The 26,801-nt window shown below is 38.6% G+C and overlaps 12 protein-coding genes across 15 annotated transcripts; 3 read left to right on the plus strand and 9 right to left on the minus strand.

Annotated features, from left to right (window-relative positions):
* Positions 1-367: 367 nt before the first annotated feature.
* LOC6641830 (zinc finger protein 37) lies at positions 368-3,069 on the minus strand. Its single transcript, XM_002065405.4, has 2 exons — positions 2,630-3,069; positions 368-2,559 (listed from the first exon to the last, which is right to left on the minus strand). Exon 2 carries the CDS (start codon positions 2,519-2,521, stop codon positions 500-502), a length of 2,022 nt encoding a protein of 673 aa, XP_002065441.1. The 5' UTR covers positions 2,522-2,559; positions 2,630-3,069; the 3' UTR covers positions 368-499.
* A 94-nt stretch (positions 3,070-3,163) lies between these two features.
* Positions 3,164-4,204, plus strand: LOC6641831 (ER membrane protein complex subunit 3). Its single transcript, XM_002065406.3, has 2 exons — positions 3,164-3,376; positions 3,461-4,204. The coding sequence occupies exons 1-2, from the start codon at positions 3,228-3,230 to the stop codon at positions 4,047-4,049; spliced, it is 738 nt and encodes a 245-aa protein (XP_002065442.1). The 5' UTR covers positions 3,164-3,227; the 3' UTR covers positions 4,050-4,204.
* A 10-nt stretch (positions 4,205-4,214) lies between these two features.
* Positions 4,215-5,376, minus strand: LOC6641832 (cilia- and flagella-associated protein 20). The gene is made up of 3 exons (XM_002065407.3): positions 5,293-5,376; positions 5,036-5,227; positions 4,215-4,976 (listed from the first exon to the last, which is right to left on the minus strand). Exons 1-3 carry the CDS (start codon positions 5,374-5,376, stop codon positions 4,392-4,394), a joined length of 861 nt encoding a protein of 286 aa, XP_002065443.1. The 3' UTR covers positions 4,215-4,391.
* A 16-nt stretch (positions 5,377-5,392) lies between these two features.
* LOC6642460 (replication termination factor 2) lies at positions 5,393-6,507 on the minus strand. Its single transcript, XM_002065408.4, has 2 exons — positions 6,399-6,507; positions 5,393-6,340 (listed from the first exon to the last, which is right to left on the minus strand). Exons 1-2 carry the CDS (start codon positions 6,465-6,467, stop codon positions 5,510-5,512), a joined length of 900 nt encoding a protein of 299 aa, XP_002065444.1. The 5' UTR covers positions 6,468-6,507; the 3' UTR covers positions 5,393-5,509.
* Positions 6,508-6,647: 140 nt separating this feature from the next.
* LOC6642461 (PRKCA-binding protein) lies at positions 6,648-10,355 on the plus strand. 4 transcript variants are annotated; one of them, XM_023175814.2, is made up of 4 exons: positions 6,648-6,784; positions 6,903-7,148; positions 7,622-7,733; positions 8,961-10,355. In XM_023175814.2, exons 1-4 carry the CDS (start codon positions 6,738-6,740, stop codon positions 10,320-10,322), a joined length of 1,767 nt encoding a protein of 588 aa, XP_023031582.1. In that variant the 5' UTR covers positions 6,648-6,737; the 3' UTR covers positions 10,323-10,355. The 4 variants fall into 4 exon arrangements, with proteins under 4 accessions (XP_023031582.1, XP_046866802.1, XP_002065445.3 ...); XM_047010846.1 differs by having other exon boundaries at positions 6,909-7,148; XM_002065409.4 differs by lacking the exon at positions 6,903-7,148 and having other exon boundaries at positions 6,650-6,784.
* A 59-nt stretch (positions 10,356-10,414) lies between these two features.
* Positions 10,415-11,889, minus strand: LOC6642462 (thiamine transporter 1). Its single transcript, XM_023175737.2, has 2 exons — positions 11,041-11,889; positions 10,415-10,986 (listed from the first exon to the last, which is right to left on the minus strand). The coding sequence occupies exons 1-2, from the start codon at positions 11,809-11,811 to the stop codon at positions 10,441-10,443; spliced, it is 1,317 nt and encodes a 438-aa protein (XP_023031505.1). The 5' UTR covers positions 11,812-11,889; the 3' UTR covers positions 10,415-10,440.
* Positions 11,890-13,035: 1,146 nt separating this feature from the next.
* LOC6642463 (ATPase family protein 2 homolog) lies at positions 13,036-16,062 on the minus strand. Its single transcript, XM_002065411.3, has 2 exons — positions 15,615-16,062; positions 13,036-15,557 (listed from the first exon to the last, which is right to left on the minus strand). Exons 1-2 carry the CDS (start codon positions 16,012-16,014, stop codon positions 13,573-13,575), a joined length of 2,385 nt encoding a protein of 794 aa, XP_002065447.1. The 5' UTR covers positions 16,015-16,062; the 3' UTR covers positions 13,036-13,572.
* A 532-nt stretch (positions 16,063-16,594) lies between these two features.
* LOC6642464 (minor histocompatibility antigen H13) lies at positions 16,595-18,414 on the minus strand. The gene is made up of 3 exons (XM_002065412.4): positions 18,109-18,414; positions 17,183-18,042; positions 16,595-17,117 (listed from the first exon to the last, which is right to left on the minus strand). The coding sequence occupies exons 1-3, from the start codon at positions 18,331-18,333 to the stop codon at positions 16,982-16,984; spliced, it is 1,221 nt and encodes a 406-aa protein (XP_002065448.1). The 5' UTR covers positions 18,334-18,414; the 3' UTR covers positions 16,595-16,981.
* Positions 18,415-18,578: 164 nt separating this feature from the next.
* Positions 18,579-19,625, minus strand: LOC6642465 (phosphatidylethanolamine-binding protein 1). The gene is made up of 2 exons (XM_002065413.4): positions 19,153-19,625; positions 18,579-19,087 (listed from the first exon to the last, which is right to left on the minus strand). The coding sequence occupies exons 1-2, from the start codon at positions 19,501-19,503 to the stop codon at positions 18,668-18,670; spliced, it is 771 nt and encodes a 256-aa protein (XP_002065449.1). The 5' UTR covers positions 19,504-19,625; the 3' UTR covers positions 18,579-18,667.
* Positions 19,626-19,708: 83 nt separating this feature from the next.
* Positions 19,709-21,208, minus strand: LOC6642466 (magnesium transporter NIPA2). The gene is made up of 2 exons (XM_002065414.4): positions 20,851-21,208; positions 19,709-20,781 (listed from the first exon to the last, which is right to left on the minus strand). Exons 1-2 carry the CDS (start codon positions 21,137-21,139, stop codon positions 19,913-19,915), a joined length of 1,158 nt encoding a protein of 385 aa, XP_002065450.1. The 5' UTR covers positions 21,140-21,208; the 3' UTR covers positions 19,709-19,912.
* A 33-nt stretch (positions 21,209-21,241) lies between these two features.
* LOC6642382 (ADP-ribosylation factor-like protein 16) lies at positions 21,242-22,119 on the plus strand. The gene has a single exon (XM_002065415.4). The coding sequence runs from the start codon at positions 21,407-21,409 to the stop codon at positions 22,085-22,087; it is 681 nt and encodes a 226-aa protein (XP_002065451.2). The 5' UTR covers positions 21,242-21,406; the 3' UTR covers positions 22,088-22,119.
* Positions 22,120-22,177: 58 nt separating this feature from the next.
* Positions 22,178-24,282, minus strand: LOC6642383 (tetratricopeptide repeat protein 8). Its single transcript, XM_002065416.3, has 2 exons — positions 23,525-24,282; positions 22,178-23,454 (listed from the first exon to the last, which is right to left on the minus strand). Exons 1-2 carry the CDS (start codon positions 23,913-23,915, stop codon positions 22,178-22,180), a joined length of 1,668 nt encoding a protein of 555 aa, XP_002065452.1. The 5' UTR covers positions 23,916-24,282.
* Positions 24,283-26,801: the final 2,519 nt, after the last annotated feature.

Consider the following 26,801-nt stretch of genomic DNA (forward strand, 5'->3'; position numbering starts at 1 on the left):
TTAATATTTGCTTATGGCCTGTCCCAATACTTGTTTTAATAAAAAGATTCATAATTTAAGAGTATTTTTAAAGCAATATTTGAAAAATTAATTTTCAATTCAGATTCATTTGTAAACTTTTTGGACTTATATTAATATCTGATTAAAAGCCTATACAAAAACTAAGTTTAAATATATTTAAATACAATTACTAACAAGAAGCAAAATATCTTCATATGAGAATATTTAATTTAATTTTGTTTGCCTTTCAAAAGATAATAATAAAACAAATTTATAAAATAAAATAATGTAAAGGATCAATATTTAGGTATATATATAAATGATATATAAATTCATAATACTTTAAGCTTAACTGAACCAACTTGCATTATATAAATATTTAATTGGGTTGAACTTGGGTCCTTGGTAAAACATAATTCGAAATTGTATAATGATGAATTTACAATCCTTGACTTGAGAGCAATCCCAATTAAAGCGAATAAACTTAATCTTATGATATCTAATTGGCCTCCTCGGTGTAGACCTCTTCCTCGGCGGCATAGTCATCTTCAGTGAAGTCACCGCAGACTTCTTCCTGATAGCCCACATCCATGTCGGGCATATCATAGAACATATCCATGGGCTCCTCGCCAGCCAACTCATCTTCATCGTCCTCTTCATCTTCGCCAGCTGAATCCTGTTGCATTTGTATCAAAGATGGTACCAAACGCTGTGGCGTCAATTGTTGACTGCATTTCGTATCTAATTGTTGGGGATTAGGAAGTGGAAGTGGAGCGAATGGTTGAGTACTTGGTAAAGGCATATCCTTGACACTATTTAACAATTGGGCATGTTGTTGGGTCACGTGTAAGGCCAGAGACGTAGCATCTGGATGCAATGAACCACAAGCAATGCACACCAGAGTTTCTTTCGGTGGCTCTTCCTGCTTTATTTGATGCATCAGCTCTGGACTCTGCTGATGGTTCTGTATGTGCTTATTGAGATAAGCTTGCTGGCTATAAGATTTGCCACAAATGGGACATGGATAGGGCTTCTCGCCGGCATGGATTTTCATATGGACACTCAGACTGGAGGCCTGAGTGAAGCATTTATCGCACAGTTTGCATTGAAATGGTTTCTCACCCGTATGGATACGCATATGGATATTCAGACTGCCCGATTGGGTGAACGAGCGATCGCAGAGATTACAGGTAAATGGCTTCTCACCCAGATGACATTTCATATGCTGCACCAGCTCCGAACTGGCACGGAATGCCTGCCTACAAATGGCACACTGATAGACCAGCTCCTGGGTATGCATTAGCATATGCTCATCTAGCAAGGCCTCCGCTTTGAATTCCTTCTCACATTCCGGGCAAATGAACAATTCCTCCGGTGTCGAGTGAGTCTTTTGATGCAACAGCAACGAGGAATAGTTGATGAAACCCTTATCGCATTGTAGACACTGATGGGGCTTGCGTACAGCATGGGATCTCATGTGTACCATCAGACTGCTCGACTGGGTAAAGGCCTTTGGACAGAGTTCACATTTGTATGGCTTCTCGCCACTGTGAATGCGTATATGAGTATTTAAACTTCCGATATGAGTGAAAGTCTTTTGGCATATGGAGCACTGGAAGGGCTTATTGGTAATATGGGAGCGAACGTGTTTGGAAAGGTCGCCGGCATTTAGAAAACTAGCCTCACAATGAGAGCATTGAAAACACTTTGGCTGGAGTGTTGCATTTATGGAAGGATTTGGAACCACACTGCGACGTCCACGACGTTTGGGATTCTGAGCGATTGCTGCGATGGGCGATGGAGGCGTTGGCGGTGTCACAAGCGGCGTCATAGCCGGCGGTATAGCTATAATACTCATTTCAGGTTTTAGCAATATAATCGATGTAGACTCTCGCGGATCATTGATCTGTAAATGAAATTCATTGGGCTTGGAGCTGGCAATTAGACCCCTTAAGGGTTCAGTCTTCGACGAGTTGGAATTTGTCGAATTAGTATTGATGGTATTAATGGTGTTGGCGTTGGTGGTGGGTAAAGTTGACGCCGAACTCTGACTGGAACTTGTTGTTGATGAGGAGCTAGAGCTACTACTGCTGCTACTGCTCTCATCATCATCATCGTCATCGTCGTCATCATCATCGTCGTCGTCGTCGTCTGATGAATCCTGCTCCTCTGTCGAAGAATCAGCACTTTCCACAGATTCGGTTATCTCTTCGTTCTCTTGTAGCTCACAAAGCGGTTCAAATATCCAGCTATAATCTTCACCATCGTCCTGGGGACATTTGTCGTCATCATTAATGTTTTCCGGTTTGATTTCCTCCTCCTGCGGATGCTTGTTATTCATATGCTGATATAATGCCCAAGGATTAACAAAATATTCTGAGCAGCCGGTGCAATGGAAGGTTAAATCCGGTTGAGAAGGAGCGGCTATCACCTGCTGCTGCTGTTGCTGCTGTTGGGCACTGAATATCGGAGTTATGGTCAATGGTAAATGATGATAATTATGCTTCAATTGCACGGCCATTTTTTCAATCAGAGCAACGAACAAAGACAGACAGAGATCTGTAAAAGGTCAGGTAAAAAATTCTTACATATGCTTTGGTAAAAATCAATTCTTCTTACTCTCACTCACCTCTTATTATCTATGTATTTATGTGTATATGTATACTTATTCATATGTACATAAATGTTTATTGAGTTGTCTTCAGGTGTTGGTTACTTGTTACTTTTGTTTATGACATTAACATGATTTTTGCGCGTGTAACAATACATTAACAAAAAATTGCTTCCTGTTTTAATTCAACTATTTAATTTCCATTTGTTGCTGTTGTTGTAAATTTGTTGCATTTTCATTCGAATCGTGTTATACATGTTGTTTGTTTTTCCGACTATTCACCGATCCCGTTAGACGGCGGGGTAGGGTGGGCATAAATATAGTACTGTAAATAAAACACTTTTATGTTTACGTCCATAATTTTCTCATAGCTTAAAAGCGAAAACAAAACCAAACTGAAGAAAACTTTTTCGAATTTGCATAAATTCTATTCACACTGGTTTTTCACATATAAACAAATATAACAATTATAACAGTTATAACAATAAGAGGCGTCCTTTTCGTTTATCGATATGTAACACTTATCGATTAGTGTTGGGTAACCGTTTTTGTTACTATCGTTGAACATCCCAGCTCTATGAAGAAATTCGCATTCAATTAATTTTTAACTAAAAAGATGACAGAACTATTAATTGATCCAGATATTCGTGTTTGGGTATTCTTGCCCATTGTGTTGATCACATTTCTGGTGGGCATAGTGCGTCATTATGTCTCCATACTGATATCCACTCAGAAAAAGGCCGAATTGACACAGATCCAGGACAGGTAATAAGCGGGTGGAAAAAAAGGGGGAGGGGTCTGCAAATGTAAAATTTTATTGACTTTGATACTCTTCTATTTTCCATACAGCCAAGCTATGATACGTGCACGCTTGTTACGGGAAAATGGTAAATACTTGAGTGCCCAATCCTTTTCGATGCGTAAGAATTTCTTCAATAACGAGGAGACGGGATACTTCAAGACACAGAAACGTGCACCAGTCGCACAGAATTCATCGGCCATGTTAACCGACATGGTAAAGGGCAATTTCATCAATGTTCTGCCCATGGTTATCATTGGTGGTTGGATCAATTGGATGTTCTCTGGTTTTGTCACCACCAAAGTTCCGTTTCCCCTCACTTTGCGCTTCAAACCGATGTTACAACGCGGCGTTGAGTTGGCCTCCTTGGACGCCGCCTGGGTCTCATCAGCATCATGGTATTTCCTCAATGTCTTCGGCTTGCGTTCCATTTACACCTTGGTCCTGGGCGAAAATAATCACGCGGACCAAACACAGGCCCAAGCCGATGCCATGACCGGTGCAGCAATGACAATGCCACAGGATCCAAAGGCTGCTTTCAAAGCGGAATGGGAAGCTCTAGAGATTACAGAATATCACAGTGCCCTAAAGAATATCGATGCGGATATGTTAAGCATTGCTTCTGCCTCAAGTCAGTAAAACCAGAACCATTAGGAAGTGGTTTTTATGTTAACTTTTTAGCTAAATTACTAATTAAACAAAACGTATGTAACAAAGAAATTGAGTTTGTTAAAATAAGAAAACACAAATTGTCGACATATTAGTAAAAATGGCAAGAAATTTGCAAATGAAAATGAAATCATATTTAATTCTCACATTTACAGATGATAATCACAGAGATTACCATTGCAGATATATTCTGCTTTAATCAATAATAATGGACTGGAAATTTCGATTATTCCGTCTCTCTACGTAGTAGTAGCAGTAAAATCGTTAACAATAACAAAATAAATTAAAAACGAGAAATAATAAAAATTTTGCTTAATAATAAGCATCCTCGGTGATCTCAGTTTGGCCCTCAGTTGCCTCTTCCGCAGCCGGAGACCCAATTGTGGCGACTACCTCCGATGGTCCAGTAGCCGAGATACCAGGTGAAAGAATCTGTGGCGGTGATTTCTTCATCTCGACTACAACAGGTTCACCGTCCACATCCTGGACTACCTCTGCGTGAGCTGCCTTCACTTTGGCCCCGGCATTTTGTCCACGTGCCGTGTTAAGCGGTGATGGTGGTCGAGCCGCTGGTGGAACCTTGAATTGTTTTTCCGGTTTCTTCAAATCCTTGGGTTTGCCCATCAAACGATAATCATTGGGTAACTCAGCCTCTGTGTACAATTTATCAGTAAAATAAATGCGTCGTATGCGCACATTGGCATGAACCTGCAAGGAGACAGCCTCCAAATAGTTCGATCCATAGGCACGACGAGTGAAATCGGCCAAATTGAATTGAATTTGATTCCAACCCGGTGACATGCCCATTGGCATGGCTGTACAGAAAGGTTTCACAGAGGTCTTACTCTGGAAATTTGATACACGAAAACGTCGCATAAAACGTTGATCATCTTGGATCTAAAAGAAATGTAAATGCAATTATATACAAACCATCAATCAAACTCGCAAATACTCACCTTAACTTCGAAACAAAAATATTTATGCATATTCTTAATAAGTAATACCAAAAAGGGCAACTTAACGCCCAATTGCTCCTTACAGTCATTGGGACAATGTATAAAAGTAGTTGAGACATTCGATCCCATAATTTCAAAGACTAAAGATTTGATATCTTCATCATAAATGCGCTTTATATAACCATTTTTAGTCTAAGCCAAAAGAAACAATGTATTTGGAATTTGCAGAGATTTCGATGGCAATATGGAATACTCACATAGGTTGACCACTTTTCCAATGGGGAACTACCCACACTGTATAGAACGGTTAGGAATCCCTGTTGATAGGCATTCCGAAACATTTTGAAAATATTCGTCTCAAGATTTAAAATATATATTTTTTTTCTACAGTGTCACGTACTATTTATTGTATTAAGTGAAGTTTCGAAAAGCAAAAACGATAACTATGAAAAGAAATGGTCACTAGATTGTAATTTAATTGTAAAATGGATTATAGGTAACCCAATGGGCACGCTCTTGTTCCTTTTCTGTCTTATGAGAGGTGAATAGTGATTTATAGACATCCGTGGCTTTGGGATCCTTGGCTACACTGAAATCCGTTTTCAAGCGTTTCAACTCGGGATCCTGCATGGCATTTATGGGGATGGATCTTTTGATTTTCGATGAAGTAGAAGGCTTCTCCGTCTTGATAGTTATTTCCTTTTCCTTGGGCTCCTTCACTTTGCTGTCTGCGGTGACTGCTTCTGTTTTTTCTTCGTTGGATTTGGCAGACTTTTTGTCCTTCTTTTTGCTCTCTTTCCTCTTGGCTGCCCTCATTTCTATTTTGACCTTCATCAGTTCCACATCTTCTTCATTTCCATTGAGCACTATGACATCCTCCACACAATAAGGCACCAGACATAGTGGACAAGTACTCGCTGTCTTGCCCTTTATCTGTTTAAGTGCCCTTTCGGACATGACACAGCCACAACTCCATAAGGCCACGAAACGGAATTTTCCGGACATTTCTAAACCAATCAGTTTGCAAATGTATGGAGCATGTCGTGTATCCAATAAGCCCTCGGTTTTATCCTCATTGACCTCGTAGGCGGGATTTGGTGTCAATTTTAAGGTTTTAATGTCCTTGAGAGACTTCACATGAGCCGAGGCCTCGGGCATTTTATTGTCCTTTTCCAACAAACGTTCAATCAGACTTTGTTTAGAGTACAAACGGCCCAAGCCACACATGATAATGGGTTCCTCCAGACGTTGCTGGGTCAGGGCACAGTGAAGCCATCGAAATTCACGCTCGGAATCTTTATCTTTCTACAAAAACCAAAATTATTTGCCATCGACTTCAAATGGTGTAAAACAAGTTGCTTACCTGCTCTGGTTTTTGCTTTACGCGCACTAGCTCATCTCTTTTAGGTATAGTTCCACCATCGCAACCCATTTTGAATTATTTATGACAATTAAAATACTTTAAAAACAATTAAATTTGCTTAAATTTTCCTTTTTATTTACGTTTTTCTTCTTCACTATGAAATAGGGATGCAAGTTCATCGACGGAGACTATCGAAACATCTATTCCATCGATAGAGAAAACTATCGAGTAGAGGCACTCACGATGGTTTTGCAGCCCTAACGTTGTGACAATTCAAAACAAATTTTTTGAGGACTTGCTTAAGGTATAGGAAAGATACAAAAATAAAGGATAACAGCTATGTTGACAGACACTGACGATGATTTCTTCTTTGAGGAGGATAAAATGTAAGTTTACACCATATATAAACCCATTCTAATAGCATTTACTTAGTCTTTCTCTCATATCGGGTTAACGAGTATGCCAAAAAAAAAAAATCAATAATTCCCGCACACATATTGTTAGAAATAGGCCAGCAGCAGGTGGGACTGATATTGGGCTAAAGCTCGATAATGATTCAGCCATATTAATACAAATTGAGGAGAACTCTTGGGTGGCCAAGGAGCAACCGAAAGAGGAGGAAATAAAATCCATTGATGCCAACATCCGACAATCTAACGATATTGAAGCTACTGTTGTCCTGGGTCCAACGGTGACGACTTCATCAATGGGCGAGCAGCTAAATAGACAAAAAAATGAGTTAGATCGTTTGTAAGTGAAAAAGTTGAACTATTTAGAAGATGTTAGCATTTGTGTCATTCAGGAAATTATACAAAATCCCTGGCGTAATTAATATTTTTTCCGTTTCCATTATGTAGTTTCGTCTAGTTCTAGTGCTAGTTCAAGGCCCTTATCCTAATTATAATTTCTTATTGCAATGTTTTAAAAGGTTTTCCATGGTAAACTATCCTAAAATGACATTGATAGTAATCATGATGCCTTAGTCTTAAATGCCGATCCTAATATAGCTTCTCAGGTATATTAAAAAACAAATAGATATTAACCATTAAAAACCATACATACATATCATAAATATATATACATAGTCCTTTATGGCCTTGGTAGAACTGGTTAAACGGCTATTTAGAATATTGCACCCATGGATGTGAGTAGCACTCATTATTCCCCTTTGCCTTTTATAATTTATCTAATCAAAAGTTTGTAAAATTATTTGTTAAAAATAGGGGAATGACAGTTACCACCAATGCGGTGGTCATACACAAGGATCAAAGTAATTTAATCGGCATCAGCATTGGAGGTGGAGCACCCATGTGCCCTTGTCTATATATTGTACAGGTGAGATCTTACATACCAAGTAAACTTATTACTTTATTTCATCTAAAGTAAATATAATGTTTGACATTTCCTTAAAAGTGTCTGGGTAATTAATTGTTCAAACCCAAAATAAAAATTAATAGTTTTAGAAGAATTTTTTAGTTATGCCTTTAGGCAACATAAAATCCACAGATAAAAATTTTTAAAAATAGTAAAAAAGCAGGAGGACAAGGAGTACTCATAACATGCCCATTTCCAGTTGGTACAAATGGACCGATGTTGACTTTAATCGTGTCCCAATACGAACAGCCAACAAACCCGCTCATATATCCCGTTGTGATCATGTTGGCTTGCAGTTGAAAAGTATTTTGAATGAAGATCAAATCCAAGGACAAAGTTTTCGTAAACAAGCTGGCCTAGATGGGAGTCCCTATCTTCAGTCTAAGCATCCGCGTCCTAGGAAATCTAAAAAAACAAATCGATCACCGGCTGTATGCAAATTCCAACATATCTATGCCCGTCATCGCAAACAAATGATCAAACAATTGGCCAAACATGCACGCCAATTGAGTTCCAATTTTCGTAGTCTTCCTGTGCCCAATTTTCGGCGATTCCATCAACGACTCGAATCGCAGACAATGAAACGGAAATTGTATGCCTCACAATCGGTTACTGTGCCACAAACGCCGCATGTTCTGATAGCCTCCATGGAGGCGATACAACGTCGCTCCTCCAAAGTGCTTGAAACCAGGAAAAATAAAGAAAAAGGTTTCATACCCAAAATCAATCATTCAATGTCCCATCTACAACGACCACCATTTGTGCCCCACATTGAGTCTACGATTATCCAGACGCAACCCTTCCACTTGCATACAGCTGAACGGGCAATATGTCGCAAGAAATTCGATGATCATATGAAGCGAATTATGCAGAAACGTTGGCAAGAAGAGATCCACAATTGGTATCGCCGGCAGCACGAAGAGTTTATGGAAAATCGAAAGAAAACTGTCTTCAAGGCAACTCCCAATCCCTGGAAACGCACTTCACCGCCAAAATAAAACCCAAATCAAATGTTGAAAATTTAATTTTCAGTCCTACCCCCACAAAAAATCATCAAAAGATTACGTTAATCCACATTTATGGGATTTTGTGGAGGAGGATTCCTCAATTCTTTCTCTAATAAATATAATTAGAACTTCCACAATGGAAACTTTTGTTTAATTCAATTCAATTTTATGACTTTTGCAGGTCTTTGATGGCACTCCGGCAGCTCGTGAAGGATCTCTGCAATCGGGTGATGAACTGCTGGCCGTCAATTCGGTCAGTGTCAAGGGAAAAACAAAAGTTGAAGTTGCCAAAATGATACAAACAGCCACAGATGAAGTCACGGTGCATTATAATAAACTCCATGCAGATCCAGAACAGGGCAAATCTTTGGATATCATCTTAAAGAAACTGAAACATCGCATAGTGGACAATTTATCAAGCAATACGGCGGATACTCTGGGTCTATCGAGAGCCATTTTATGCAATGATTCGTTGGTAAAACGTTTGGAAGAACTCGAGGGCACCGAACTAATGTACAAAGGATTAGTTGAACATGCTAGACGCATGCTGAAAGCGTATTACGATCTCCTTCAGACATACAAATCATTTGGCGATTGCTTCACACAGATTTCAGCCCATGAACCCCAGCAGAGGGCATCGGAGGCATTTCGTACATTTGGTGAATTTCATCGAACATTGGAGAAAGATGGTTTGGGCATTATTAAACAAATAAAGCCTGTTTTAAGTGATTTGGGTACCTATTTAAACAAGGCCATACCGGATACCAAGCTCACGGTGCGTCGTTATGCTGATGCCAAATTTACATATCTTTCGTATTGCCTGAAAGTCAAGGAAATGGACGATGAAGAACATGGATTTGCGGCCCTGCAAGAGCCTCTGTATCGCGTGGAGACCGGGAACTATGAGTATCGTTTAATCCTGCGCTGTCGTCAGGATGCACGAAGTAAATTTGCCAAATTACGCACCGATGTGTTGGAAAAAATGGAATTACTTGAATGCAAACATGCCATGGATCTGAATAAACAATTGCGTAGTCTTCTCGAAAGTCTGGCTGAGCTTCATAGAAATCTGGTCGAACGTCTGGATTCACTGCCTCCACTGTTTCCCATTGAGGTGGATTTCAAGGAAACTGATTTTCAATACAAATCGAGCACTTTAAAGCCGCAAGAACTCGATGATGATGAGATCGAAGCAAATGCTCATTCCATGCGCGGATCCAATTCAATTGTCTATGGCATGGAAGCTAATGAAGAGCAACCGGCGGCAATAATCACTGTGGAACCCAAAAAAGATGATCTGGAACAAAATCTAGAGAGTTCTCAAGCAGAATCAAATGAATTACTTCTGAAAGAATTGGGTTTATTCGATGTAAATCTATTGGCAAATCCCCAAACGATAAGCAATCAAAAGATTGCAATATCAGCTCAAAATGATGGCTATGATTTCGATCTGTTTCTAAATCAGGCCAATCAAGGTGGCACAAGTCTGGAAAGAGATTTAATGTCTTCGAATAATGAAGAAACCGATTTGCTATTACAATAGATAATAAATATTATATGTTTCTGTTTTCTTGTATGTTTGTTTCCTTTTTTTTCTAGTACAAAATCATTAAATTGTGTATAAAAATCAAATAATAATAACATAAATTTGTATATAACAGTTAGTTAAATATTTGCACTTGTTGCGATTTTCTATGACAAATCTTACTACATAATAATACAAATAGATATATGCTAGCTAAACCCACAAAATAGCTGCCATAAACCAAATATTGATCTCTTGGCCCCAAACCATAACCAGTATTGGGTTCGACAACAATTATGGTTAAAATAGTTTGTAAAATTAAAGCCACTAGCATATTGATGCCAAAAACTAAACCAAAACTATCCTCAACTAAATTCTCGGCCACAATTGCCCCAGCCACAGTGATGATAAAGAAGAATATGGCAGAAAATATAACATAAATAACATATGTCACCCAGACATTCGATGAATATGATGACCAAATCAATAAGCCACCCAGCAAAGCAGCACAAATTGAATTGATCAGCATATAGGTGGAACGTCGCTTATTTGAGTTCAAGAAACCAGCAACAAAAGCTCCAATGGCACCCAATAAAGTGGCCAACGCTTCCACCCCGCCATTATAGGTACTTAGATGATCCGGGGCTACCTCTTTCCATAGGAATTGTATATAGGATATGACCTAAAAACAAGACCAAAGGTCAAAAATTGAAAGTAAAATCTCTGATTGACTTACCTGCACTTGTCCACAGGTGGCCAAAGCCCACCAAACACTCCATTGCAGGACAACGGGATTGGTGTACGAGGAAACCAAGTGAAACCATAGCAATTGTCCAGCATTTTTTAATGAAAACTTTGCCAACTGTTCGCCGTTTTCACTTTCCTTTGGCGTTTGGGTTCCATTCTCAATCATTGGAGCCTGTTTGGCCGCATAGAAATATAAACTTCGCGGCACTTGGGGCAATATCAGAGCCACTGGCAGAGATATCAATTGCGTGGACAGTGATAAAAAATGCAATTGACGAAAATTCAAGCTATCTGTTGATACCAAAATCTGGGCCAGTAAACCGCCCAAAAATTTGCCACTCAAAATTGCAGCACGCGTATGTCCAGTGACCACTTGATAGCGCTCTTTGTCCACTTTGGCATACATATAAGTGTAATAAGCCACTTCGGCGGCTGTGAATGTTCCATAGAAGATTTGTGCGATTTGTAGCCATAAAATTGTTTTAGTCCATATTAAGATTATAAACATAAGGATACCAGCTATGGCCGAGAGCACTATCACAGGTTTATAGCGTACCAAATCGGTTATGAGGAAGACAATTACCAATTGGGATAGAACTGAGTAGGTGCCAAATGGATAGACCTCTTGGTACACTTGCTCCGATGTTAAGTTACGCCAATCTCCAGCTAAATATTCGGTAACAAATGGCTCTGATGGTCGTAATTCACGTAAAAACCCAAAGGTGCATAAGAGCAAAGAGATCTTTAGCCAACTCTCCATTTTTATATGCGCCTCGTCGACGGAAGAGATGTCGTGACCAGACCGAAACGATTGTCAACCGGCAACTGAACATGCTGAAAACTACAAATATATAGTGTAGTCTCCCCATGCCAATGTTTCTCTCTTCCAATCTCTCTCTATCTCGTCGCCTTAAACAACAGTGCGTATGAAAATTATGCTAACCAATCATTGATAGATATAATTTAAGCACTTGCGCCACTCAAACACAAGCCAGATAACAACTTCATTTCCTTATGTGAGTATTATATTAGTGTATTAAATAATAATTATTATAACATTGATCTGGGTAATCTTCTTGTTACACAACTCAAAATGGAAATTTTTTAACATTCCTATTCGTATAACTTTATTAGTTGAAGCTATATAATTACTTCTTAACCTTGATAGACATCTCTAAAAAGGTATATTTTTTAAACATTCTTACTCCTAAAATGTTTAAAAATCTTTGAATTTTAGTAAACTTTCAAATATTTTTGTAAATTCTGAATAATATGCTATAAAACATAAATTTAAATGTATATAATTCCTTCTTTTGCTTGCAAGACATCTCAAAAACACAACTTTTTAAGCTTTTCTAGTCCTAAAAAATCCTAAAAGTACTTGAATTTATGTAATTATTTTAATTATTTGATTATATTTTTAAAAAACATTAAAGAAACAATCTAAACTTGCAAGATTTCTTTAAAAAAGTATTTTTTTCACATTTCTATTTCAAACAAGCTTTAAAGTTTTTAAATTTTTATATATGTTTTAGGCTTTAAAAAATTTTTGAATATTTTTTTTTAAACTTTCAAAGTTGAATCTATATAATTTCATCTCATGCTTGCTAGATTTCTCACACTCTGAACTTTTCTAGTCCTTAAAGAACTTAAAAGTCTTTAAATTGTAATATCTATAAAATTTCAAAAATAATTTGATGAAAAACTTTATAAGTGAAATCTACATAATTGCATCTAAAAATGACAATTTTTTTAACATTCCTGCTCCTAAAAGGCTTAAATAGTTTTAGAATTTGAGTAAATTTTTAAGTATTTATGAAAATTCTAAAGATTTTGTTATAAAACTTATAAAATTGAATCCATATAATTACTTTTTCTGGGCACTGTTTCAGATTAACGACCTTCAAGAGACCCCATGCTTAGTAAATTCAGTTTTGAACCAATTATATAGATTATAAATTCCAATTACTTTCAACTCAATAACTTAAATTTTATGCACGTAAAAACTTTTTAATAACAATAATATGTAGTTAGTTGTTAATGTCGTCGTCAGTCAGCGTTTGTTTATATTTTCGTTTCACTGTATTCGATATTCTCTCTATTTAGATTATTTCGCAAATTTGTCAACTAAATATGTATGTAAAGACTCATTTGCTCTCACCTTTGCGCTCTTTTTGATTTCTTAAACAGTTCGGTTTTTATTTTCTACATAAATTCTTAAGTAACGAATGGGTTATTTGAGGTTTATTTTCATGGTTCAATTCATTCAATTGTTGTCCAGTTAATTGTTAGCAATGCGCCACGTCAAATCGATATCTTCTGGAACTGATTTCTCAGTCTGTTGGTGTGGAAATTGATCTGTGATTTAGTATGCCAGACAACACAATCTAAAGCAAAAAGATTTCTTCATCTTATCTGCCTTGGCGTTTAATCTAACAACCCTTAATAAAAACAAGGTTTGTTTACAGTTTCATTGCATTTAAGAAACGATTTTAAATAGCTTATGCTTAATTTATTTATACTATTTTCTTTTTACATACTCCTCGTAGAGTTTCAATAGTTCTGGACTCGTTCGTGGTTGTACGGCTTTTAAGGCATATTCAAAATGCTGCCATTCCACCGTATCCGCCTCGAAACTATGCTCGAGAGCACGCAAGGCTGCTTCATGGCATACAGCCTGTAATTCTGCTCCCGAGTAACCATCTGTAAGCTCAGTTAATTTTGCTATATCCACATCTTGGGCCAGAGGCATAGAACGCAATTTAATACGTAAAATTTCATTGCGTGCCTCTGCTTGGGGTAGTCCCACATAGATTATGCGATCAATGCGTCCTGGACGCATTAGGGCTTTGTCAATCAGATCTGGACGATTAGTGGCTGCCACTATGGTGACATTCTGCAATGAATCCACGCCATCCATTTCGGTAAGCAATTGTGTGAGGACGCGCTCTTTCACCGAAGATCCCGATGAATCTCCCTCGGCACGTTCACCGCCAATAGCATCGATTTCATCGAAAAATACAATTGCCGGAGCCACTTGGCGAGCCTTGCGAAACACTTCACGTACTGCACGCTCTGATTCACCCACCCACATGGAGAATAATTCTGGACCTTTGATGGAGAGAAAATTGAGATGACTTTCGGTGGCCAAAGCTTTGGCTATCATGGTCTTGGAGCAACCAGGAGGACCAAACATAAGTAATCCTCTAGGAGGTTTGATGCCCAAGCGTTGAAATTTCTCGGCATGCAACAGAGGCCATTCAATGGCTTGTTGAAGAGCCAAACGCAATTGGGATTGTCCTCCTATGTCGGACCACAGGACATTGGGGCATTCGATAAGCACCTCACGCATGGCAGATGGTTTAATCCGAGAAATAGCCAATTGAAGATGTTTAAGATAAATTGCTTCATTGGTGTTTTGAGCTTGTAACATGGCCGTATAGATCACCTGGGCGAGATCAGCTCCCACATAGCCATGGGTAATTGCAGCTATTTTCTGTACATCTTCTTCGACCAGATTATGATCCAAGTTTTCAAGCATTTTCTGGAGTATAGAAGCTCTCTCTTGAGGATTGGGTGGCATTATTTCTAGTTCATTATCCAAACGTCCACCTCGACGTATACTTGGATTTAATCCATCAATTTGTGATGTAGTTGCCAGGAGGAAAGTTCTTTGTGCTCTTTGATTGTTTGAACTACTCAGTTGATCCAATTGATTGAGCAGACTGAGAGAAACCCGCTTGATTAGATCATTGTTGGAAGCTTCCTGCTTGGGACACAGATTGTGAATGTCCTCGATTAACAGCAATGTGGGTTGAGGATAATGCTTATAGGCCTGACCGAAAATTTTAGATAATTTCTTTTCGGTTTCACCTAGAAATTTACTAAAAATTTCGCCACTTTGTATGGTCAACAATTTGACTTGACCGTTGCTCTGCTCTTTGGCATAATTTGCCATTGTCTGGAGTACAAGGGATTTTCCACAGCCGGAGGAACCATAGATAAGCATTCCACGCGAAATTTTAAGACCAGCAGGTGCCTTTCTAAAGCCCATAGCAAAGTCTAGACATTCTTCAACTTGTTTTAATTGATTGTCCAGGCCGCCTATGCGGATTTGAATCAAATTGTCCTCTTTCTTCTCCTCCAGCTCATCTTTTTCTTTTATTAGTTGTATTCTGGTAGTTTCGTTTACTTGAATGAACTTCTCCTTTGTTTCCTCATCTTTTAGGCTTAGTCCTGCTAAGGCTTCCTCCATTGAGCCTTGCCAATCGATCAGTTTGAATTTTAAATTTTTGTTAAAGAAATTCAATTGAATGTTACTTTTCAGGCTTAAAATTTGATTCTTCAATTGTTGTTTGAGCAATGCGGCAACTTCTTTGACTTGTAACTCCTCCAATTCCGTTTCACATCTTAAGGAGAGATTTGCAGCTGTGGTCAGTGCTTTGGTATCCAAGGATCTAATATTCAAGGATTTACCCCTTCTGGCAGCACCATGGAGCTTGAAATCTAAAATAAATTATTGCTTTAATATTTATATTGATTCCTCTTATGGCGGCGTCTTACCTCTTTCGCTTAGAAACACTGTGGTCAGAAATTGTTCTGATATGGGCCAAACGATTCTCACAAGTGGCTCTTGGTTTTTGGTTTCTATCACCACATGCTGGCCAATATGCAATTTGGCCAATTGCATGGCCCCCTCGGATATGAATACCAACATATTCACATATTTCAGGGGCAAATCTGTAAGAGATTCCACTTCAAAGTTCCTTTGCTGCAGGCTGCTTGTAGAGATCTGCTCATTTTGTACATATTCGGCATCTTCTGGCACATCACCCGCCGTGGAGAGAATAGAGCAAATGTTGTCGTGGCCATCACGCGCCTTTGTTGGTATATGAACTTCACAGGATTCACAGTAATACCAAGTTGCCTGATTCTTTTTACTGCTACTCGACTTTGGCGGCATGGCGCACGTTTTGTTTTTAATTAGAGATGGACCTTATGTTAGCGATGACACTGTGTCACTATAGTTTTTACATACGAAACTATAGCTTTTGTATTAAACGTTAAAAAATCCAAATATTTTTAAGGAATCGCGACTGTTATAAGGTATATTTTTAAAATTTCATAATCGTTTTCGATTTATATAATAAAAGTGCCAAATAATTTATATTTATGACTATTATAAAATATACAAAAAATAATTATTGTACATGATTAAAAACAGATCAAGGGAATATAATTCTTATTTCTTAATCTTTCTTAATCTTCCAATAAATTATTCTTCTCTTTCTTCTTTAAAAATTATGAAAATAAATTTCTTAGAATGCATTTAAAACGTTTTTAGTTGCAGTTTAAAATTAGACTAATGTATCGTATTAAACACATTTTTACATTATTTGATTAAATATGCTGTTGTGCAGAGTAATCGAAATTGATTTCTAGAAAATAAAAACAAATAAATAAAATAAAATATAAAAAAGTTTTATCCCTCCCATAGAATTCTTCTCCAAAGTTTTTTTTGTTGTCAGGCAGAAACTATAAACTTTTGTATTTTTAGAAAAGAAACCTGGAATTCTATATATTTTTTTGCAAACTGTTGAACTTAATTTTAACATAAATTAATTAAGATTTCTTATTCATACAAGATAAGTTTTTAAATGTTTGAAATTCAGTAAAAAAGAAGGTAAAAATAAGGTTACAACAAATTTGTACTTAACCGAAATTGAGAGTACAGGAAAATTATTAATTAGATCGATCGTCTTTTATATAGTAGTTGTAGTAGTAGTAGTATAAAAACGAATGGTGGCTGGTGGAAAAATGGAAGATAAAGAAGTGATAACAAAGAAAAAAGGACTAAGATAAAAGACTATTTAAATTTGCAGATGGAACGACGAATGATTTAAGCCCCCCCAAACACATAGAGACCCGTTTTACTTGGCCTTCTTGGACTCTTTCTTTTTGCTTAAACTGGAGCTAGTAGAATGATGCTCCTCTTTGTCTTTATTGTCTTTCTCCTTGCTGGGTTTCTCTTTCTTTTCGGGTTTGTCCTCTGGATGATCTTCATAGCTATAACAAGTATGGAAATTCAATTTTAGAAGTGATCAAATTTTAAATCATGTCGAAATACTTACGCAAAAAGGACCTTCAGTTCTCCCCGGATTAGAGCCACCAGCAGAGGTGTGCCCATGCAGGCGGGTACCAGATAAAGCAGGGCAGGTTGCGCATGCTTAAACACATGCATTACAAATATTGTGGCCAACAGACCCAAGAAATATGCGGCCAATGTTGAATAAAAGTATATTCTGGTCTTACGCTTCTTGCCCGAAGAAGCCTCATCGAAACGCAATAGCAGAGCAATGAATATACCGGGTATAACAATATCACCCAGGCCTAACATGGCGAAGTTCGAGGCTCCCAGACCGTGTTCGATCAAGTCCTGGGGGAAGACTAGCTTAATGGGTGCCTCAAAGCTTTTGGCCACTGTGACCATGACATTGGTGCCAAACACCCAAAAGATGTCATAGAAAAACAAACCGGACAGCAAAATGACACCAGTGACGAAATTGTTCAAATGCAACATTTCGACGCCATTAACGGCGAAGGCCAAACCAAAGAGGTTATTGGCCAACCAGTGTTTCTTCAGGAGATACCAAACGCCAATGCCCGAAGAGATGACCAGGCATACAATGTCGTGGGTGGAGAATTTATAATTAATAATATCCTCTTTGTGTTTACCCTCGCCCTTGGTAAAGAGAATGTGGAAAGGTACTTTGGGGACTACGGCAGGCATTAGAGACGTTATCACAGGACTCAGCAGGTGGGCCAGGGCTATTACTCCGAGGACAAAGAAATAGCCGGTAAGCAAATAATTGATGTGAACCTTTTGGAATACCTTGAAGAACAAATAGAGGCCAAAAAGTGCTGCCGATGCAATCAATGGGAAATACATGGCATCCTTTTTTGTCATGGTATCGGCCTTTTCACCAGTCGACTGTGAAGCGTATAAAAAAAATGCATTATTACCTTTGACAAAAGCTCTTGGATTAACTGTTGTTACCTTTTTTAACTTGTGCAGCTTAACGGAACGTATGGAACCTAATATAATGGGTAACATAGCCATTATCACCAGACTTCCATATGCCACAGCCATACCCTCAGGGGTGGATGGCGGCTTCTTTTCGCTCGGTGTCGCACTTGCATCGGCGGTATTGTTCTTTGCCGTTACATTCTCAAAGATGCCTTTTATGACTTCTTTGACAGTACCAATCACTGCATCCGCCATCGCGAGATCTTGTTTTCTAAGCTGTGTGTTTCTACGCGAAAATGACACGCAGCAGGAACACGTCAACAGTGCTGCCAATAGGTAATTTGTGATGTTCCGCTAGTTTTGGCCAGATGAGCTATCGATTTCACCAACGTTGCCACATCGTCGATTTCTACGTGACACGAAATTCTATTCATTATTAAAAATCTTTTTTTCAACTTTCTAATTAAACATAAGAATATTGATGTAACACATGTTGAGGATTTAGTTAATTTGCAGTTTTTTTTCTAGCTAGAAATGCCCTTTATAGGATTTACACATATGTATATATAAAGATATAATAATGGTTAAATTAGGCACCTAATTGCTTATAAAGAATCGGTACATAATCATCAAATTCAGCCTGATAAAGATTGGCGGCAATTGGATCCCCCAAATTATATTTCTCAGCGAATTTGGCAATCTTAAAACCACCACGATCGTCTCCACTATTGTTGGGCAAACGTTTCTCATCGAATTTCAGTTCACATTTCTGCTCATAGATAAGGAAGACGTAACGATGCAAGCCGGTTCCCTCTGGAGGACCTGAACCAATGTAGGCAGACAGTACCTCTCCCTTGTCGATCTTATTTCCAGGAATGTTGCCCACCAGCCAATGATGCCATTCACGGAATTTTGGATCCTTGCGGCTTGGTGCATCAGGATCGGTCATGCACAGAGTATAAAATTTCGAATCATCAGCCTCCCACTTAACTGAAGGCTGGTTTTTAACCTGTGACAAAAAAAAAGCAGAAATTAGCTCAATTGAAAGATTATTTAATTTTGCATATTTTTTACTTGTGTTGGTGTTAGCACCACGCCGGGTTGAACGCTTATGCCGCCATCATATTCCACACAAGCCGTAGCGTTTGGAGCTTTGGCAATGACATCAGGCACTACACAATGTTCTTCCATATTCTTGGCAACCGAAGATGATGAATGTCTACGAATAATGAATTCCTGCAACTTGCCAATTGAACAATTTTTACCCAACGATAGCGATGAACTGAAGAATTTAATGGCTGCCGGTGAATTGACATTCACAGCGGATGCAGCGACTTTGGAAATCTTCAAGGGTTCATTCGACTTGGGCGTCAAGGAATAGCACCGGATCAGGCGCTGCCCTAAGGCCAATCTTGCTCGATTCATGTTGATCTTGTTGTATCTGTTAATTGCTGAAACTAATTTACTAATAAAGGAAATTTCCTTGACCACTTTTTGCCATTCACCCTGGGTGGCAATTGCTATCGATATAAAATGTATCAAATCTGCAATGTGGTGGAAATTTTGAATTGAAAAAATGACTTAGAATGAGTTAATTTTCCAAGATGACAAAGACAAAAAGATTTCAAAACTTTTTATGAAAATAATTGGTTTTAATTCAACACATCGTTTTGTTTAAGACTAAAAACTATATCTAGCGAATGTCGTGATTTAACAATTATGAAGGAACAATTTTTTTTTTTGGGTTTTTGTTTAGTTTGGAATGGGACGGGGACTGTGATGTTTATTAATAATGAAATCAGACCTGGTACCGCTTCCTTTGGGTCTGCTGGTGTCATGCCTTGCGAAAAATATCACTCGAACCATAAGAGAATCGTCGCTGGTCCTTGTCTCCGTGTCCATTACCTGCGACCAAAACTTCTTCATCAAACTGCGACACTCGCTGCATTTTGGGTCGCATTAAGCCTCGCACATCATTCAGTGAGATATCCAGATCCTTGAAGGCATTCAACATAAATACAGCGGTAATGACAATAAGGAATCCGCAAATATCACCCAATATATCATCGAATCGCATATCAGTAAACTCCTTGAATAATATCGCCGAAGCGGTAATTACCAAAGTTGTGAACATGACATAGTAAACTGGTGTAACAATGCTCGTATTGAATATATCCAATGCCTTGTTGAGATAATTCATTTGAATTGCTATAAAGGTGACTGTGATTACAATTAAGAACCATGGCATCCAGGTGAGGAAGACATTGCCGCCATTGGCAAGAGTCTGTCTTATAGCCAGCCCCAAGGCCTTGCAAGACATCACTGTTAGCGATCCAATACCCGAACAAAGGAATATATACACCACAACATTGGCATGACCATGACGGGGAGCCACAAAGCAGGCCACAAATGCACTGGAACCAAATATGCATATGACATAGAGTATGAAAACTGGATCCTGTAGCATGTTAAAGAGCACTTGCAAGTCCTCAATTTCCTTCTCCTTTGGCGAGTGAATCACAATTATCGTTGAACCCAATATGCATAGAAAACATCCCAGTTTACCCAACAAATTGAGTTTCTCGTTGAGGAAACGTGAAGCCATTACCGCTGATATGATAACACTGAGAGCACCCAGAGGTGTGACGAGAGACGCCGGAGCAAAGGCATAGGCAGCGAAGTTGGCCGCCTCACCCAGTCCCACTGTAAAGAAAGAAATTGATTATCTTTGATTGCCCCTTCATAAAGACATTGTTCTTTTATTCCACTCACTTGTCAGCAGACCTGCCCACCAAATCCATTCCCTCAGGTAACCGAATCCTCCAGCTGCAGCTCGCACCTCACCATGTCGACTAAGGCGCAGGAGAGCCTTCTTTTTAATAATGAAACTGGAGCCAATGAAAAAACAGGAAAATATGGCCAAACCAACTCCGATGTAAAAGTCCGTGTTGTAGTACGGTGCAGCCACAGTGGGTGTGGCTGAGTTCAAATTGGTGTCTGATGCCATACTGCTACTACCACTCCCCGTCTGCTGCTGCAGTGATGAGGCTTCGCTATTCATTGTTGATCTTTAATCTATGCGCTCCAACCTCTTGTTTTTACTTATTTACAACAACTCAATTTCGACTTGTTAGTGATTCACTTAAATAGTGGGGGAGGCCAGATAAAAATAGTGGCGGCAAGTAGCGTTGCCAGATGGCGAAATAAAAGAACGGCATCAATTGTGAGCCACTGCAATTTAACTGCTATAAAAACAAGCGGGAAAATTCAAAAACTAAAGTATTTGTAAACTGGGTCAAATAACGATAATTTATTAAAACATGAAGCGATGATGTCCTGCATCTCGAACACTATCCAGTTCCATGAGTTCCTCAACCTAGTTTTGGTCGTACCCATCTGCAACAAAAGCGCAAAGGTACTTTGGCCAACATGTTGTCATAGTTTTAGCATTTGTTTAATCAATAAAAGTATGTCGTCGTGTATTTGTCTGGGTCCCAAACGTGCGGGCAAAACTCATCTTTTGATGGCCCTGCAAGATCCAGATTCCATTGATTCCACCAGCTATTCGATGCCCACCATTGGCACTGGAATCTATCGAATTAATTTCCCTGTCCAGTCGCCGTCAGGTGATTCAAATCCCAACAAACATCTGCCAAAATCCATACAAATTCTTGAGATAGGCGGTAGTATGGCTCCACTGTGGCGTCAGTACTTTGAAGATGTCAAAAAACTCATCTATGTGGTGGATACTTCCAATCTATGCCAGATTTCAGCAGCTGGTGTCCTCTTCTATTCGATCTTAACTGAGCCACGATTACAGAAAGTCAAAATTTTATTGGTACTAAGTAAAATGGATTATTCTTATCGCCAGATGCGCAATGAGGCATTACTTATGCTCCAAATGTCCAAGCTGCAGAAGCAAATCCGTCAACAGGTGACAATTGTGGAGGCCAGTGCTGTTACCAAGGTGGGATTAGACGAAATTTATCAATGGCTGCAAAGGCCCTAAATTATGAAATATCTTAAATCTCGGTTAATAAAATCAACTGACACGGATTAAATTTAGTTTTCATTCATTTAATGAATATTTGAAACGATTTTACAACTTATAGTGCAAGTCCATAAACTGAATATTGCTGGATACTTCCAATGAATCGGGTGCCACATCTTGGGCGGCAGTTAGATACGATTTAGCTGCCATTACATCACCATTTTGAGCAGATAATACGGCCAAATTGTTCAAGGCAGCTCCGTGTCGAGCATCTGAGGTGAGACAGAGCTGGAGACATCTTCGGGCCAGCAGGAAATCACCAGAAGTTAAAGCCACAAAGCTAAGATTATACCAAACATCGGCGCGTTGTTCGGCCAGCGAGGATGTCGATGCTGATGTTACCAAGGCCAAAGCTCTCTGGAAACAGGGTAAGACCAAATCAATTTGTCCGCCATAGAGGCAACAGAGAGCTATATTACAGTAAAGCTCAACAGAGTGAACGCCTAGCGACAGGATGCGACGATAATACATAAGAGCCATTTCCGGATTGTTATCATAGAAATAGTTCATGGCAATATTGGCCAATGCTTCGATATTTATGGGCTGAAGTTTGGCCACCAAACGATAGAGTTGCAAGGCATCTTCCTGCTTCGGTTCTCCCATGCTCTGATAGACGCGTGCCTGCTCCAATCTGTAGGTGATATCAAAGGGTCTCTGCTCCACTATCTGGCCAATAAGAATTAGAGCCCTTTCCGGTTGTTTAAGCCTCTGATAGACACGTGATAGCAACAAATATGTGTCCGGGTGAGGAAAAACATTCAAGGATTGCAATAGACAGGGCTCCGCACGTCGCGGGTAGTTGAGGGCCAAGAGGCAACGGCCCATTTGCTGTTGCCACCACCAATCGAAACGGGGTGAAGGCTCACTGGGATTCGATGGCCTTTGCCTTTGCACCTCCATGACGGCCTGACACAAGGAATAGGCCTTCTGCACATCCGCCTCGTGATAGTAGAGAAATTGAAACAAGGCCTTGACCAAGGTCTGACGTTCGGCATAAATGGTTGGATTCAATCTGGATGCCTGATATAACTTTGATGTGGCATCGGCCACATTGAATGCCGTGGCCGAGGTGCTTCTAACCCGAGCAGCGGTGCCACAACGTGATACCGGGCGAGATGCCGAACCAGGACGACTCAAACTAGTGCCCGGCCGAGCCACTGCGGCCGCTGAAGTGGGTCTCGACGTGGTGCTGTTAAGCCGCCCATCACTAGAATGTCGATTCTTCATTAGCTGACTGGTCGATGGACGCGGCTGGAAAGCTGTCTTGATGCTACTGCCTGGTCGGGCAGCGGTGGCTATTCTCTCGAATTCCACTTCCTCTTGGGCTGCAGTGTGTGAACAAAACCTCTGACTAAAATATATACTAATATACATAGTTATATTCTATGGACTTACCCTCATTGCCGGCCACATCGTCTGCCTCCAAGTCATCCAAATAGACACGCTGGGTTAGGGCACGCATTTTTAATTGCCAAACGCCCTCCATCAGCCATGTGGGCATGGCATTGTCTCCACCTGCTCGTCGAGGTTCGTTTCTTCGCCTGGGGCCAATGCGTTGCAAATTGCTACCGTATCTGCTGCTGCTGCTGTTAGTTTCCCCTCCTCCTGCCGCCGTAGTTGTTGTTGCTGCTGCCTGATCCTCCTCCTCATCCTCCTTTTCGTTGGTGGCAAACATTTGAACATTGTTTTCGTGACCAGACTGCAATAGGGCGTTGCACATCTCTGCACATTGCTCATACGAACGACGGCGATAGAGAGAGACGGCTCTGAAATATTCTAGCTCCATTGTCCACCCGTCCACCAGTCCGTTCGTCCGATCGTCCTTTCGTCCCTACGTTCCCTCGACCTGTTTTCCTATCCTTACGAAGATGAAGCTGTGTGGTTGCTGTTTCTGTTAATTTCAAGTGTTTGAATTCCTTGGGCAGCAGCTTTGCTGTTTCTTTTTTTTTTTTTTGGGTTTCGGTTTGTCTCCTTCTCTCTGCTCGCTTCGTCTACGTCTCCTCCTCCTCTGTCAGTTTCTGGTTGGAATTTTCAAACCGGATGCGTGTCATTCCTTTGGTTCCCCACTCTTCTTTAAGGTCTTCTCGTTTTGTCTTTAGTTTGCCTTGAAATGTTGTCGTTGTTGTTGTTGCTGCTGCTGCTGCTGCTGATGATGATGGTCTTCTAATTTCTCTATGACCATAATTCGTTTGGTTATTCTGTTCCTCTCTTTTTGTTTTGGGTTTTTATTTTCTTATGATGAGGTTTAATTTGTTTTTAAAATCCTTTCGTCTTTTTTGTGACTATTAGAAGGGTCTTCCGGTATGGCTTTCAATATGGTTGCCATGACAAAGTTGGCCATAACAAAATGACTCAGTAGTTCGATTTCTAATAGGGCGACTTTAACACAAACACTAAAATCGGAACCAATTATATTGCTTAAAAAATTAATGATAATTTAATTGTTGGGATTAACAGTTTATTAAACATCATATTTAAATACATTCAAGACAAATCGATCGACATCTAATTGATTTTATATCCGTTTTTTAGGTACATTTTAAATCTAACTTTTAATTTAATTATTCGAGTGGCCTGAAATTTTGAATCTTAAGTAAATTTACCATGCCGCAGACTAGAAAATATATTCGATCTAAATAAAATATTGAAAATATTCTAAATTAATGTACATATATACATAACATAAATTGTCTCATTGAAATAATTTAGCTTAAATATTACAAGATTCAAAGAGTTTTTAATATGCTTGCCTTTTTTGCTTTATCCAGTTACAATTCACAACTGGTTTTAGTGTTAAAATAGCCTTACAATTCTAGAGTTGTTAGCAAACTCTGCTGATGAGAGTAGCTTGGTAGCTCTTGAAATAGCGCTATACAGACAACCTGATAATTTTTTGTTTTCCCGAAAATGTCCTCGAGCCTGCTTATTCGAACGGTTTTTGATAAAGTATTGTTTTGCATTAAAACTGTTATATCCATTAACTTAACTTAAATTTCTAAAATATCTTATAAGGTAGAAAATACTTATTTGGGATGAACTCTTTACTTAAAATATTTTTATTCACAGAATGAAAAATGTTGGTTAATATTGAAAAAATCGAATAAAATGTATGTTTTGACAGTTAAAAAGGACTTTTGTTATTACTAAAAATAAATAGTTACTTTTCTTACCTTCAATATGGCACACTGAAGACGGCAGTTTTTTTTGTTTTTAATTTTTTGTATATATTTGCTACAAGGCCATCCCTGAAAATACTTTAAAGAGCCACTGTCCTACCCAAAGAGATTAATTTAGTTGAAAAGGCATTTTTTAGACTAAACATTAATTTTAAATTCGTAAAGAAAATTGATTATTAATTGTCTTAAATTTATAGGTGCAATTTATAGGCATTTTTTAAATGGATTTTGGGAAAATTTTATTCCTTTTGTACTACCATAAAAATCATTTTGATTCCGAGATTTTCATTGTATCTAAATATTTACATGAATCTCTAAAAAATGTGTTTTGTTTCTAGAAATATTCTTAGGGCTGTCCCGACAATTTCATCTATCCAATTTTTATTGATTATGACCATAGCTTGCAAAATCCTTGGGTTTTAAACTAAATTGGAACACCTATGAAAATTTGTTTGTAATATGAAGAAAATTTTGAACTACTAAAAGGCTCAAGGTCCGCGCTTTTGACTAGAATTTTGTTTACGAAAAGTTTTTACTGCTTTTTAACAACTTTTAAAATAGATTTTAGATGTAAAGTGTTCATTGGACAATTATTATTAATTTACTCCAAAATTCATAAATATAAATTTAATAAAAACTTAATGTTTTTCTTGGATTCTAAGTCGTAATAGATCCATAACCAAACAAATAAGTGAAAATAAAAGTATGACAAATTTAATAATAATAATGGTAAAGAGCTCAGTCTGCATTTAACAACCATATAACTTGTAGGTTGTTTGTTTTCGCAAACTTTTGCCAAGAGTTGTGAGTAAATTCCTTTCAAGTCATAACGAAACGAAACGAAATGAATATTCAGGTGTGAAAATTAATGAAGTTTTTAGCACGTGGCACACAGAGTATTGAGTATTTAGACCCGGTAATAATACATTCCCAGACGCCACTTACCAAAACAACATCATCTCCGTTTCCATCTTCCTCTCCTTATCCATCATCATCATCGTCAGTATTATCGTCATCTACATCATCAGTTCTGGCTTGTCTAATTAATAATTCGTTTACCGACTGTAAAATAAAATTGTGATAAAAAAAAATAAAGAAAAGAAAAGAGGAAAATAAAACAAAAAATGCTGACGCATTTAATATAAAGCCAAAATGCTGATAAGCGCAAAATATATCAAATATTCTTCTCAGGCCCAAAAAAAAAAACCTTTTTGAAACGGAAATGACAAGATAATGAACTAAATACTACACATGTATCCATATATATGTATATATACCTACATATTTTGCATATATAACCTGCTAAAACTTTAAAAATCTATTTAGTGAATTATTCAAATTTTGATTAGCATCGAAGTTACGAACCGTGGGAGCAAAATTTAGAGCCAAAACCATTGAGCCAGAGCGAGAGAGAGAGATGGAGTCACAAGAGGGGAGAGGGTTGGAGGCTGAGGTGATGGTGGTGGGAGAAGGCGGAGGAGGTGACTCTCTGTGTT

The sequence above is a fragment of the Drosophila willistoni genome (genome assembly GCF_018902025.1).
Source record: "Drosophila willistoni isolate 14030-0811.24 chromosome 2R unlocalized genomic scaffold, UCI_dwil_1.1 Seg167, whole genome shotgun sequence".
In the NCBI taxonomy this organism is placed as follows: Eukaryota; Metazoa; Arthropoda; class Insecta; order Diptera; family Drosophilidae; genus Drosophila; species Drosophila willistoni.

Coding starts and splice junctions, on each gene's coding strand:
- LOC6641830 (XM_002065405.4), bottom strand. CDS start 2,521: ATGGCCGTGCAATTGAAGCATAATTATCATCATTTACCATTGACCATA.
- LOC6641831 (XM_002065406.3), top strand. CDS start 3,228: ATGACAGAACTATTAATTGATCCAGATATTCGTGTTTGGGTATTCTTG. Junction 3,377..3,460: donor TTGACACAGATCCAGGACAG/GTAATAAGCGGG, acceptor TTTTCCATACAG/CCAAGCTATGATACGTGCAC.
- LOC6641832 (XM_002065407.3), bottom strand. CDS start 5,376: ATGTTTCGGAATGCCTATCAACAGGGATTCCTAACCGTTCTATACAGT. Junction 5,228..5,292: donor TGGAAAAGTGGTCAACCTAT/GTGAGTATTCCA, acceptor CTTTTGGCTTAG/ACTAAAAATGGTTATATAAA. Junction 4,977..5,035: donor ATTTTTGTTTCGAAGTTAAG/GTGAGTATTTGC, acceptor CATTTCTTTTAG/ATCCAAGATGATCAACGTTT.
- LOC6642460 (XM_002065408.4), bottom strand. CDS start 6,467: ATGGGTTGCGATGGTGGAACTATACCTAAAAGAGATGAGCTAGTGCGC. Junction 6,341..6,398: donor TAAAGCAAAAACCAGAGCAG/GTAAGCAACTTG, acceptor TGGTTTTTGTAG/AAAGATAAAGATTCCGAGCG.
- LOC6642461 (XM_023175814.2), top strand. CDS start 6,738: ATGTTGACAGACACTGACGATGATTTCTTCTTTGAGGAGGATAAAAT. Junction 6,785..6,902: donor TTCTTTGAGGAGGATAAAAT/GTAAGTTTACAC, acceptor ACATATTGTTAG/AAATAGGCCAGCAGCAGGTG. Junction 7,149..7,621: donor AAAAATGAGTTAGATCGTTT/GTAAGTGAAAAA, acceptor TGTTAAAAATAG/GGGAATGACAGTTACCACCA.
- LOC6642462 (XM_023175737.2), bottom strand. CDS start 11,811: ATGGAGAGTTGGCTAAAGATCTCTTTGCTCTTATGCACCTTTGGGTTT. Junction 10,987..11,040: donor CCACCTGTGGACAAGTGCAG/GTAAGTCAATCA, acceptor TCTTGTTTTTAG/GTCATATCCTATATACAATT.
- LOC6642463 (XM_002065411.3), bottom strand. CDS start 16,014: ATGCCGCCAAAGTCGAGTAGCAGTAAAAAGAATCAGGCAACTTGGTAT. Junction 15,558..15,614: donor AGTGTTTCTAAGCGAAAGAG/GTAAGACGCCGC, acceptor AATTTATTTTAG/ATTTCAAGCTCCATGGTGCT.
- LOC6642464 (XM_002065412.4), bottom strand. CDS start 18,333: ATGGCGGATGCAGTGATTGGTACTGTCAAAGAAGTCATAAAAGGCATC. Junction 18,043..18,108: donor AGCTGCACAAGTTAAAAAAG/GTAACAACAGTT, acceptor TACGCTTCACAG/TCGACTGGTGAAAAGGCCGA. Junction 17,118..17,182: donor GAACTGAAGGTCCTTTTTGC/GTAAGTATTTCG, acceptor TACTTGTTATAG/CTATGAAGATCATCCAGAGG.
- LOC6642465 (XM_002065413.4), bottom strand. CDS start 19,503: ATGAATCGAGCAAGATTGGCCTTAGGGCAGCGCCTGATCCGGTGCTAT. Junction 19,088..19,152: donor TGGTGCTAACACCAACACAA/GTAAAAAATATG, acceptor TTTTTGTCACAG/GTTAAAAACCAGCCTTCAGT.
- LOC6642466 (XM_002065414.4), bottom strand. CDS start 21,139: ATGAATAGCGAAGCCTCATCACTGCAGCAGCAGACGGGGAGTGGTAGT. Junction 20,782..20,850: donor GTGGGCAGGTCTGCTGACAA/GTGAGTGGAATA, acceptor CTTTCTTTACAG/TGGGACTGGGTGAGGCGGCC.
- LOC6642382 (XM_002065415.4), top strand. CDS start 21,407: ATGATGTCCTGCATCTCGAACACTATCCAGTTCCATGAGTTCCTCAAC.
- LOC6642383 (XM_002065416.3), bottom strand. CDS start 23,915: ATGGAGCTAGAATATTTCAGAGCCGTCTCTCTCTATCGCCGTCGTTCG. Junction 23,455..23,524: donor CGATGTGGCCGGCAATGAGG/GTAAGTCCATAG, acceptor CACACACTGCAG/CCCAAGAGGAAGTGGAATTC.